We start from the raw sequence: 13129 nt of genomic DNA on the forward strand, positions 1-13129 counted from the left end.
AGCTGTATGCATCTGATTATTGCTAGTCATAATCAGTTGCACTTGTATCTTGGCACCTGTGTATGTCTATAAAGTCATCGGGCAGATTTCAATAGTATTGTTTTATCACCTCTACTAATTAGCATGACGTAAATTTCCATGCTTCCTCCTCAAATAAAATACATTTTTAAAAATTTGTTGATTTTGTGTGTGCGTGTGTGTGTATATCATATAGAACATCCCAAACCATCTTATTCAACTGTATACCCACTTCCCAGATGGCACCCTCCCATAGCCTCCCTCCCCCCACTAGAGCCCTTATACTCTGATATCCCTGCTACTGTCCAGCAGGCAATTTTTATAAATAAAATTGGCAATCTGAATCGAAAATTGGGATATTGTATTTATGGAAATACAATCCAGAATAGTGAAAATAATTTTGAAAAGGAAACAGAGTTGTCAGCTCTACCAAGACTTACAACTATAATTAATAAGACAGTACTGACAGAATATTGGTATAGGGAAAGAGGATCCAGAAACAGACCCACACACAAGGTCAGAGCTTTTCAGTGGAAGCTCTGAAGTAACTTACCAAGGAAAGACAGCCGTTCAGCAGACGGCACTGGCTCAGGTTCCTCTGCAGACACTGAAGCTTTCTCTCTCAGAGCTTGTGACAATAATCCAATCCATGGGCCTTCACAGAGTATCTCTCAGAAACAGAAACAGATGGGGAAGGTAGATTTGAAGTAACCAGACATCAATATTTATTTTAAAATTATTGTAGTTAAGATTGTGTAGCTTTGGGATAATGGAACAGAGTGTGGAACTCAGGCTCCGGTGACATTACAGTTCAGTGGATGTAAAAGACAAACGTGAGAGGTGCTGCCTTCAGCTACACTAGATATTTGAAGCTTTAAGATATAAGTATGAATTCAAACTTTAAAAGGAAATTCTAAAAGGTTCCTTTCAGCCTTCTAGCTAAAGAAGGTGATAGAGACTGCAGGGTGTTAAGGACCTTAGACAATTAGTAAATTTGATCAGATTAAACTTAAAATACCTCCAGGAGATTATGATCAAAATAAAAAGATAGCCACCGACTGCCAGAAGACTGTGTAGCACCTAAAATCAATTACAACTTGATATCCAGAAACTTGAGAATCATCCTTCAGTTTGATAAAAAAACAGCCACCTGGTCTCTCAGAGAAGGAATAACCACTATACACCAACCACAGGTCAACAGAAACAACTCCAGACGCTCAGTTTTGGAACGATGCTCAACCTACATAGTAACATGAGAAATTGAGACTAAAACCTGCTCGCATCTGATGCAGAAAGATCGCTAGCACTGGCCCTGAATCGGGGTGTGAGGGCACATCGTCCACATGCTTCTGAAAGTGCAAATTCAAACTAGTCAGCATGGTAGGGTGAGCAGATTATCACCCATGTACTTCTGAAAGTGCAAATTCAAACTAGTCAGCATGGTAGGGTGAGCGGATTATCACCCAGCCATACACCTCACCTCCTGGCACTTACCTTGGATCAGTGTTTTCCCAAAGTGGGTCTTTACCTACTGGGTCATGAATTTTTCAACCAGAAACTTTCCTTTTTAATAAATTAGAATAACTTTTAAAAGGTTGCATTTCAAGTAGAAAGGGTAAACATCATTTCCTAAACCTTTTTTTTTTTCAACATATACTATGCTAAGAATGTATGGAGAGGATCCCATGTATCATGGGATGCATCATGTCTTGCCTCCTACTTGTGGGTGGAGGAGGATTTAAGGTCTAAAGAGCACAGACCATAATGGAAAAGACTGAGGTCTTGGTTTGAAAACCGTTGCTTAAAGTTTTCCTATAAGTACCTGTGAAATTATGAGCAAAAATGTTTAGACTGTTAATAATGAAAAACCGAAAATCTCAATGTCTAGCATAAAGAAGAATCAGCTATGGTATTTGTAAACAGTAGAATACTATATAACCTTGCAAATTCATGCTTTAGTCCTACATTTGCTACTGATAAACCCAAAACACAGAAGGTTAAATAAATTAATGCTCTAGAGCTGTGTGTGCGATTGGTAAACCTGAAATCCAAGGGGCTAAGTATGAAAAGTGGTTTACCGAAGATATATATTATGACTCTATTTGATGTAATAGACGGAAAACACAAAAACTTGCTCTAGGCTATTTGTGAATACAAACTTCAGTGGTAAAAGCAGGCAGATGGCGCAGGAATGACAGTCACCACATTCAAAATCACATCTACCTCTGTAGAGGGAGAAGAGAATGGTATCAAAGCAAATACAGCCTCTGCTGATTTTGTGATTGTTTGTATTAACATCTTTAAAATTAAAGCCTGTTATTAACATCTTATAAAACTGGAGGACACATGCACTGGGTTTGTGAGATTTCTTCTTATAAGTGGGCTACAAATCTGAAGTGTTTTTTTTTTAATATTTTATTTTTATAAATATTTTTAAAATGCTTTTATGTCTCCCTGTAGCCCCAGCTGTCCTGGAACTCACTATGTAGACAATAAGTGCACCCATGTCATGCAATGCCCCCAGAAGACAGAAGAGGCTGTCGGATGCCTTGGAACTGGAGTTATGGACAGTTATTAGCTGCCATGTGGGTGCTGGGATTTGAACCCGGGTCTTCTGCAAGAACAGTCAGTGTTCTTAACCACTGAGCCATCTCTCCAGCCCCCTGAAGTATTTTATAATCAGTATTTAGTATGGTTTAGGAAAGAAAATTAAGAAACGAAATCTAGAGACCTTCAAAAGTCAGTGTCACCATCACAAAATAGAATTGTATTTTACCGACATTGCAGGTCCTGTGGTTGCTGCCTGTCTTACTGGAGAAGAGTTTTCAGCCTTTGCTTTCCAAAGCTGTTCTCTTTGATGATAACATCCACTAACATTCTGGCTTTGTGTTAGGTTCAGATCTGAAGCTCTTGCCCTGTACCAGCAAAGCTCTCATGCCATACTGCCTGCATTTGATGCTAGCCTGCTTTAAGGTGAGCTTAAACTTGATTAGCGTGAAGCACATTTCCTTTGAAATAATGTCCTGAACAGCTGGTGTGTCTTGAATTGAGGCTTAATCACAATTGTTCTGTGCTTTTACAAGGCAAGTGGGTATAGTGGGAAAAGCACATGACTAGGAATTCGCAAGTAGAGGACTAGGAAATGATCTCCAGCCTTGAGAAGTCAATGTAAATATTGGGTTTATAGATGGACAAGGCGTTTGTTGATTTAGACATGAGGATCAGCACCAGCAAAGGTCAAACGGAGCTGGGAGGGTTCGAGGACTGCCGGAGTACTCACGGCCCTTGGCTGCAGAGGAATGGAAGCCCAGAGTAGAGATTTAACGGTTTCAAGGAGGCTTATCTGCAAAAAGGTGACAGGATCGGCTATTGCCTTATGCAGTATTTCCTCACTCACCTCATTGTTGGAGCCACTTGGAACAGCAGAAGCAGTCTGAAGAGTGATTTTTTATGCCTAGCTGCTCTTTTGTCCTTTTCTGTAGTTCATGCTTTTTACTGCTCAGCGTGTTCCCTTTTCCCTAATGCCGTGTTCTTCTCAAACCCTTCTCTCCCAGGTGGCTTCTTGCCCACTTTTCTGCTCACAGTCATCCCCTTCAGAGATACCTCTCAAGTTGAGTTCATAGTCCAGTTGGTAGTGTGCTTGCCTAGCACCCGTGAAACCCTGGCTTCAGCCCTCAGCATTGCACAGACCAGCCATGGTCATGCGTGCCTGTGATACCAGCACTCCAGGAAGTAAAGGCAGGAAGATCAGAAGTACAAAGTGCCCTCGGCTACATAAGGAGTACAAGGCTAGCCTAGGATCATGAGACCTTGTGACAAAGAAAAAAAAAGAATTCCTATTGAATTTATTTTCTGTGTGAGAGAATTCACCTTCATCTCTGATTCCCACACCCAGTTCTCCTGTTTATGGCCAACTTCAGTCTAAATACTGTCAGCCTCCTGTGCACACCCTGCAGAGGGAGCCCAGGGCTTCTTTGGGATCCACCCTCCTTAGAAGGGTGTGATATTCACCAGCAGTTTTTTCTGCTTTCTTCCCTACTGACTGTTGTGAAACGGCACAGCAGTTAAGAGCACTGGCTGTTCTTGCTGAAGACCCAGGTTTGAATCCCCAGCACCCATACAGCAGCAAACAACTTCCCGTAACTCCGGGTCCAGGGGATCTGACCCTCTTCTGTCCTCTGCAGGCATTTCATGACGGGTACACTTAGATACATGCAGGTAGATCACTCATACACAGAAAATAACAGTAAAAAATGTTAAATCTTTGTCTTGCAGCTGAGAGCTTTCACGGACAACAGAGACGACATGGCGCTGGGCCACGTGATTGTACTGCTCCAGCAGGAGTGGCCACGGGGAGAGAACCTTTTCCTGAAAGCTGTCAATAAGATTTGCCAGCAAGGAAATTTCCAATATGAGAATTTTTTCAATTATGTCACAAGTATCCTTTTTTCTCATTGAAGCACAACCACTTCTGAGTTGTTAGGACGAGGGCCTCTTGGATAAATGAACAGCATTCTGAGCAGAAATACCTCTTTTACTATGAGGGGGAGGAGGAGGAGAAAGAGTGGAGATTTGGAGCAAGGCTGTGGCAGGTGCCTTTGTTTCAAAGTCAGAATTCAAGGACTCAGGGGCCCTCCACTGCCCACCTCTAGCTGACTCAAGGCTTCCAGAATGCCTGAACTTGGAATCGTCTGTAGGTTCTTGGCAAGCCCAGGGTGGTTGGTGTGACCATAGATTACAATAGTTCCTGGGCCTTTATGTACGGAAAGAACATTCCCTGTGGCCTCTCAAGGGACAGTGTCTGTGCCCTGGGATCAGTTGTTAGCACCACGCCTGCACCAGTGCAGCCACAGAAGGTTAAGTTAATGGTGCAGAGTTGTTTTTGGTGATGACAGCACTTGATTCACATGACTTAAAAGAATCTAATGAAAGTTACATAACTTTTCCCCCAGAAGCATGCAATGTGAATGTCACCAACATTTCATATGGAATTTTCTGGATTCTCAGAAGCTTCCTTTCTTACATACCTGAAAGTCCTTGTCTACTTGGTATGAAGAAATAATCACCTTGTTTTTATGATATACTATCACCTAAAAGCATCCTCTCTAATCCTAGATTTCTTATTAAGAAAAAGCATTGCCCTTACGACCATATAGAGTCTGTTTCATTATCTCTGTAGGAAAAGCACATCCTAATGCCCTTTAGCCTGAACGTTCTGGAGATTGAGCCCAGGGTCCTGCACATGTCAGGCAGCTGTGCTACAACAAAGCTACGCCCCCAGCTCAGCCTGGCAGATCATGTGCCAAGAGTTCTTTTCATAGTGCAGTTCGGTTGGTGTAAGAATCAGATTGTTTTGTGTTCAAGAACAGACCGTGGTTGTCAGTGGGCCATGAGCAAGCTTTTTGCCTTACTAAGAGCCTGTTTCCTCACCCGGGAGAACGGCACCTTGTCACTTGTGTTTGACCTGAATCTGGCCTACAGATATTGATATGCTGGAGGAGTTTGCCTACTTAAGAACCCAGGAAGGTGGAAAGATTCATCTGGAATTACTCCCAAATCAAGGAATGCTGATCAAGTAAGCAGACGATCTTTTGCTCTTCCAAGCTGAGTGTTCAACTTCATGTGCTTGCATGACTTATTTGTAAATTTCTGTACCTTTCAGAAATTTAATGGAAAGGAATCCAAACCTGGTCTCTGTTTTCGAGGGTCAGTTTGATTCTGGGTACCTTTTGAAAGCCCTAACTACATTTCCAAAAAAACAAACAAACAGAAAAAGCTGCTTAAATTGAGATATTTTTGTCACTAGACAGAAATTTTATGATGACTTTTCTTTTCCAAAGTTTAGTATGCCTTTCTGATTAGACATAAAATTGCTTTTAATTAAAAGCAGCCATGCTTAAAGTACTGGATTAGGCAAATTTGTTAGTTAAAAAAAATCTATAGCTTTTATTTATAAACTATTTAAAGCCCCTAAGCAGGCCTTATCACTTATATAGCACAAAATGAGTTAACTGGGTCTAGTGCCTCCAGAGCATGTCTGCCCTAAGAAATGGCCGTGGAAGTTCTCATTTCCAGGCCTGAACTCATAGGCTGCTACAGAAATTCCAGCATGGCCCAGATGAAAATATCAAGTTAGTGACCATTCATGATTTTTAAATAGCTCATAAATCTTGCTTCTATCCTTAGTTCCCATTATGGTTTGGCTAGTAAGTGCCACGTGCAGTTTCCATACCTCTTCCTGTGCCTTCTGCGTATTCAGTGTGTGTGTAAGTCAGTGTCAGAGTTAACTGGCAAGAGACGGAACCCAGACTGGGAAGAACAAGTTGTTAAGACTGGTCACCTTTGCCTTCATCCCTCAGTCATGGCACAAGCAAGTGTTCAGCTATTGCCTCGTTCTGTTGTAGAGGCTCGGGGGTGTTGGAGGAAGGAGATGAGAAATACTCTCTTTGGATCTCTGTAACATCAGGAATTTGGCCCTTTGTATGTCTTTCTTTTTATTCCTTAGTAAGACTAGGGCCCTGTGGACCATTCTAAAGAATGTAAGACTAAGATCCCCTTCCATCTTATCAGTGATATTTAAATATTTTAAACATTTAAAGAACAAGGACGCTGTTTAGGAAAACACAAGGCTCTGAATAATTGAGGCTGTTAAATGAAGATTGAGTAGACAGATTTGTCTTCTGTGGACTCCAAAGATTGTGAACTAAACCTATGGGGGATGTAATAACTGCATGATTCCAAGAGTCCTCATCCTTGTGTGAAAATAAAGGTGGTTTTTAATATATGACCCCAGGTAACCCCTTTTCTGTTAGGGCTTTTAGGTTCTGAAATTGAATATACAAACATACCTTTAACAAAGCTTTTTAGTTCATCAGATCACCATTCAGGCTGGGTCTGGTGGCGCACGCCTTTAATCCCAGCACTCAGGAGGTAGAGGCAGGCGGATCTCTGTGAGTTCAAGGCCAGCCTGGTTTACATAGTGAGTTCTAGGACAGCTGGGACTACATCAAAACCCTGTCTCAAGAATTCAAAAAAAAAAAAATCACCATTCAGATTGTCATAATGTAGACAAATTAGTAGAGCCACATTCTAGCTACAGAACGGTTCAGCCAACCTGCAGATGGCCCCATGACTTTGAGATGGGGATGGACTGTTGGTGCGCAACAGTTAAACCCTCATCTTCACTGTGCTGGGCCTTCTTTTCCTAGTTTTATTGACTTAAATTGTGTCAAACTGCAGACAGTCCCTAAGACTAGTATTTAAAGTGAGGAAGTACCAGCTCCCCGGCTGCTGTCATTGGAAGGTCGTGTAAGGGGAATGTCCTTGCATTTCCAGGCTCTCCCACCCTTTTCAACCTAACTTTAATTTCCTTGAATGGCCTACTAAGGACAAGCCTCCTAGGAAATCTGCAGTTTCATCAGCTTGGAAATAGGACTAGGGGTTGTTACCTAGTGGTCTGACCTTGTAGGAATTCACTGAATGTTCTCTGTGAGAGTCTCAAGTGAATTTGAAGTCAGTTGCAGATAATCTAACCCTAAATGACATCAGGAGAGTCAGACTGCGTGAAACAGAGAGCTTGTCTAACTGAGGTGTGATTAGACTCTTGAATAAAACTATCTATATTCCTTTTCCCTTTGGGTTCCAAACAAATTCTCTGAAGCCATTGCAGACCTTTTGGGTGGTCCCTCCAGATGAGTGGCAGAGATGTTGTGAGCAGTGTACAGCTCCTCCCCTTGGGGTAAGGTTGTGAGTTTGTTCTAGTCGTGGCATCTCGGATGCAAGCAGGTACAGTACCAACACCGGGCAGCAGGCCCGACCACAGGAGGAATAAGCTCTTCGTTCATTGTATAGACATTTTGTTCTGACATGTTTGAAAGTAGAGAAATGTTTCTATGCTGATATTTGCAATACCCTAGTCGCATTAGACTGGATTAAAAATGGGAAACTATAATGCTCTATGAGGTGATTACCAGCTAATATACTAAATCTTTATTACAGAATTCTGCAAAACCACGGGTCCCAGACATATGCCCCTCCTCCCCCCACCCCCCATCAGTTGCTTTTCTTGTCTGAATTTCAAACTCACCCTTTCTTTATTGAAAGCATTCTCAGCCCCTCCAAGTCCTTTTTAAAGAGCCACCTCAGTTGGGACTTAAGTCCTGCCAAAGGTGGCTACCCCCCATCACCAGGTGTATTTCTGGGACGGGCAGGAGAAGAGCGAGTGAAGGCGGCTGGATTTGGAATCAAACGTTCTCAGACGTTAGCCTCCTGCAGCCATCTCACCTCCCTCTTCCTAGCTGATGGCTTTTTACTCCAAATCACAAGTAAATGGAGCTCTGGGACCAGGAGCCAAGATGCCTCTAGACTGGCACCAGCAGCGGGTGCGCTGGGGCTCACCAGTGTCTCCCAGTCCCCCTGAAAACACGCCACGGCCAGGGGCTTGTGGAGGTTGAAGTTTCTGTACAGTCCGCTTCCAGTCTTGTGTATCTTCTCCGGAGTGTTGTTTTTGCAGTGCAGGGTGAGCCGGTGTGGGTGTTTGAATGCTGCCGTTTGCTGTTTTTTAAAGGCCTTCTAGCCCTCCCATGGGGTTACTGCAGCAGGAATTCTTACCTGTGCTTCAGCCCAGCATACAGACTGCTGACAGGTACCAAGTGGAAAACACCTGCTCATAGTGTGCTGTTTGTCGGCATGTTCTCCGCCCATGGTTTCCAGCTCTTTGTTCCTCAGTGCTCTTCTTCATGCTTTATTTTTTTTTTTATTTGTTCCGCATTCCTTGGCAAACCATCTGGTTGTAAATATTGTAACATTTTTAATTTTTTTCCATGAGTTGCCAGTGTGTTTGTGTTGAATTTAAAAATCATTATGGATTTGGGGAAGGAAAAAGAAATGAAGTTTGATAAAACTGTGTTAGACAAAGTACACATTAGCTGAAGTGCCAAGCTGGGATTCTTTTTTGATAAAACTTAAGTATTGGGTCACGAATATTTAAGGATGCTGATTTGTACTTCAAGTAAACTTTTGTTTATGGATTTCTATATGAATGACCAGTTCTGTCTTTTGCTCTAAGCAGACATTGATACAATTTTTTCCCGCCATTCAAGGCTGGATTTTTTTCAGCCCCTACGTTTCTGAATTGGAGGTATTTAATAGACTGTCCTGATGCCATTTTATTAGCTAGGTTCTGTTCTTAAACCATAGAGTTAACTACAGTCACGTGCCACTTAACGAGGATGTCTTATGTAGTTTGCCTATTGTATGGGCGTCCTAGTGTGCACTTGACCCAGACCTAGATATTATAGCCTGCTGCACACCCAAGCTAGATGGACCAACAAGGTCCATCATTCACTGATGTGTCTTCCTATGGAGCATAACTGTAGTTGACATCGTCCTCCAAACCTAGATGGATAGAGGCTCTTTGTGCAAATAGATTTGACTTGTGCTCTCTTAATGTGTGGAAATTATCCCACTGGACCTTGACCAGCAGAGTCCAATGTTTAATTCTAGTTTTGTTAGTATTAGAGGACGTTTTGCCCTTCGACATATGACATGACACCTGGCCTGTAGATTTCAGTAACTTGTACTTGGTCCAATTTGGGGGTACAGCTTGGGGACCCAGAAGAGCAGTGTCTCAAGGCAGCATGAGCAGTGTGCATCTGCTCCCCCAGGACCCAGAGCCTTGACCTCACTGACCCCTAACAGCGCAAGTATCCACACAGAACTGTGTGTTTTCTTATAGCCCTGCTGTCTCTCTACAAAGCCCTTTAAAATGGCGGCGGGCTGGTGTGTATTCTGTTGTGTCCTCAGTGGTCTAAACCTGAAATTTTCCTACCGTCACGCTACAGTTTTAGGACTCTTGATACACTTTCAACATGATCGTGTGTTTTAGAAACAGAAATGATTTAGAGTGATTTCAACAGCTCCACTTTGCCTCGTACATAAAAGCCTTGTGATCATTTGAAGGAAATTAGGAGGTAGGGGTACGGGACAGAGGTGGCTTTCATTTGTCTAAATATGTCACATTACCAGACTAGTAGCCAGAACCCTTCCCTTGTGGTCCAGTCCACTGAGATTTGCTGGACTTTTCTTTCCCTCTGTTCATTTTGTTGTCCTCAGTTTCCAGGATTCTGTTTGTCCTTCCTGTCCTAACGCACAGCTTTTGGGGCACAGTTAGACACTTCTTGGCTTTTGCTCCCGCTAACCCTTCCACAGACATGCAAACACCTGGACAGATCTGTTCTTCCCAGCCCATGACACATCCCCGTGTGAGGTCCCCAGGCCCCCTGCTTTTTCTCCAGTGGGCAGGACAGGTCCAGCACTCAGGAGCTGCCCTGTTCTGGCTCCATGGGTGTGGGGATGCACTCAGCCGTGGGGGCCCCACTGGGTTGCTCCTTGGAGACTGGGGCATGCTAGGTCCCTTCTTCCTGCTGCTGCCTCTCCAGCATTTGCTGACCTGGAGGGATTTTGGCACCTTGAGACCACATGGGACCCAAAGCACCTCTAGCCCCTGAGTCGTGTGAGCTTCAGGAATTCAGAAGCAAAGCAGATGGCATGTCAGCCAGTGTTTCGCTGTTTGAAATGACGTAGTCTGGGGTGGGAAAGCTGTCTGCCTAGGGTTGAGACTTCCTGAGAATGGGCGTGGTCATTGTAGCTTTTCTTTTTTCTTTTTCAATTTGGTTTAAGTGTGTCACTTACTACACTTAGCTGTGAGGCAGGGTTGAGTCCTACCCAGGGAACACTGGTCCATGACGCTGCTCCTAACCCTGTTCTCCCTCTGTTTCCCTGTCACTGACCTCAGGCACCACACGGTCACTCGGGGCATCACCAAAGGCGTGAAGGAGGACTTCCGCCTGGCCATGGAGCGCCAGGTCTCCCGCTGTGGCGAGAACCTGATGGTGGTACTGCACCGCTTCTGCATTAACGAGAAGATCTTGCTCCTCCAGACTCTGACTTGACCGAGGCCTCTGGGCCACTGGCAGCTCAGCTGTGTGACTCTGAGGAAGACATGGCGGTGCAGTGCTGGGGGCCGGGGCTCAGGAAGAGGGAAACACCTGAATTCTAACTCTTTGTGTTGTTTAAAAGTAGTTTCCCAAGAGTGTGAGAAGTCCTTTCTATTCTTAAAAGTTCAGGTTTTTGTAACTTTTATAAAGCAAGAGTCGATTTGCCTTGTAAATAAAAATCCTAAAATTTGAAGTTTTAAAAACTTATTTTTAGTTTCTAAGTAGGGTACATTTGTCTATTTTTCTAAGCATAGAGCAAGGGGGCAAAAATCCAACACAACTGAATAGAAACATGAATTTTGTTATGTACGTACTTAAATGCCTGAATATGTCTTCCACGATCTCACATGTATTTTCATAGTTACACTTTGGTAAGTATAACATAGCAACAGAACGTCTGACCTTTTGTTTTATGCAAAATGGACTTTGAGCCTACCCTGTCCCTGCTGAGTCCACTGAAGGCTCAGTGCTCGAGAGTCTTTGAAAAGCCAGACGGTGATTGTAGCATAGCAACAAAGGACCAGGGGAGCCTCCAGCTCCCGGGCCTGGGCAAGGCAGCCAAGTAGACTCTCCAGGGCCTTTGGAACCAGACAACACTACTTGTTATCGACCTGGCTCTGCCCTGCCCTGTATTTTGACTGAGTGACCAAGGATGTTTGTGTACACATGTGCACACATGCGCACACACAGCAACCATAATTATTTTTTCTAGGTACTACATACTGCCACCGACTAGGTTGTTTTGCAAGTGTTTTCTTAAAAGGACAGACATTCTTATTTCCTCCCAAAGTGACCCTGTGTATCCTTTGAGTCTTACTCAGCCTACTGAAGCACTGGCCTTAGATAAGGGATTTTCTTGCTAAATCAACTTCTGTGGTGTGCGTGTCACCCGATGATTGGTGTGTTAAAAAAAGCTTGGTCGTAGCTTTGTATGAATTTAATGTTTCGTGCATTTAAAGATGTCTTGTTCAGAGACTCTCAGTAGAGATTTCTGTTTGTTTAGTATATTTATTCTGCCTGATGATAGTCTTTATAGGTCCCAGTATGTTTTAAAACTGCTGAAGAACACGATTGGTAACCTGGGAGAAAAATAAAGTGATTTCATTATTTCAATATCATTGTCCTTATTTTACTAATAAAAGAGGAACAGCTCAGTTGAATCACACAGTGGTTGTTTGTGTGGAATAGTTAAATGTTACTTCCTTGAATCACATTGCAGGGTCACCGTTAGCACAACAGACACTTTTGTCAAGTAATGGTCTTATGGTAAGTTGTCCCCCCACCCCCCAAGAGAACTGACTGATTACGAAGAGTATGCCACTGTTTGAACCACAACTTGAAGTTACCTAGCCAGAGCCTCAGAATCCTGCTTGTCAAGAGGTAGTACCACTGTTCCAAGGCCTAGAGATTACTTTTCCGGTGTCCTCAGTAGACACCTGGTCTCGTGGCTCTGCTGTCAAGCCCTGAAATGCTCTTAAGCCACGTGTGCAGGAAAACACTGAGAGGACAGCTTCCAGTCGGTATGTCGTCGGCTCACTTTGCATTGCCTCAGCAGCTGAATTAGTAGCCAGGATTCTGTCTTGTTGACAAAAGTAAAGGACCAGATAGCAGTGTGAGCAGTCCAGCAGGGCCAAGGGATCTTGTTTTCTAAAAACAAGTCAAGCTACAGAGAGTGGTGACGTGTATCACAGATGCCACTTGCTCTTGGTCTTCCAGCATCTGTCTGCACATGTCGCTTTTTTTAATTGCATTTTTATGATTTCCATACAATGTAGTTTGATGGTATTTAGATGCCCTCCCCATCCACATCTCTTTCCTCTGACCCACTCCCAATTTAGTGTATTTTCCATATATATATAAATATATATATATTCCTATAGATTGATTTATGTCCCCCAGTGTCCTTCAGTGTGGATCTATCCACTGGCCCACTAAGAGTCCCCTCCCTGTAAGACACTGTCCTTCCCTCTCCCAGCAGCCATCAATTGCTAGAAGTTCCTTAGGTTGGATCGGGATTTCTTAACCACTTCCTCATGTCTCTAGTGAGATTTTGTCTGGTTTGAGCTTACGTGGGACGGGTGTATGTTGTCATCATTGCTGTGATACATTTCATT

At 43.4% G+C, this 13129-nt stretch overlaps 1 protein-coding gene across 7 annotated transcripts in view; it reads left to right on the top strand.

Moving 5' to 3' along the window:
* Ints10 (integrator complex subunit 10) overlaps positions 1-12128 on the top strand; it is a 32195-nt gene extending 20067 nt beyond the window's left edge. For 2 of the 7 annotated variants that reach the window (XM_029554636.1, XM_029554644.1), the window contains 6 exons: positions 2912-2991; positions 4294-4456; positions 5500-5593; positions 7679-7756; positions 8585-8662; positions 10814-12128. In XM_029554636.1, the coding sequence (XP_029410496.1) occupies positions 2912-2991; positions 4294-4456; positions 5500-5593; positions 7679-7756; positions 8585-8662; positions 10814-10970 (650 nt within the window). In that variant the 3' untranslated portion in view covers positions 10971-12128. Of the gene's footprint in view, positions 1-2911; positions 2992-4293; positions 4457-5499; positions 5594-7656; positions 7757-8584; positions 8663-10813 lie in introns of those variants that run through there. The other 5 variants (XM_008850150.2, XM_008850132.2, XM_029554641.1 and 2 more) reach the window with 5 other exon arrangements.
* Positions 12129-13129: the final 1001 nt, after the last annotated feature.

Source organism: Nannospalax galili, unplaced genomic scaffold (assembly GCF_000622305.1).
Source record: "Nannospalax galili isolate Female #2095 unplaced genomic scaffold, S.galili_v1.0 scaffold291, whole genome shotgun sequence".
Classification (NCBI taxonomy): Eukaryota; Metazoa; Chordata; class Mammalia; order Rodentia; family Spalacidae; genus Nannospalax; species Nannospalax galili.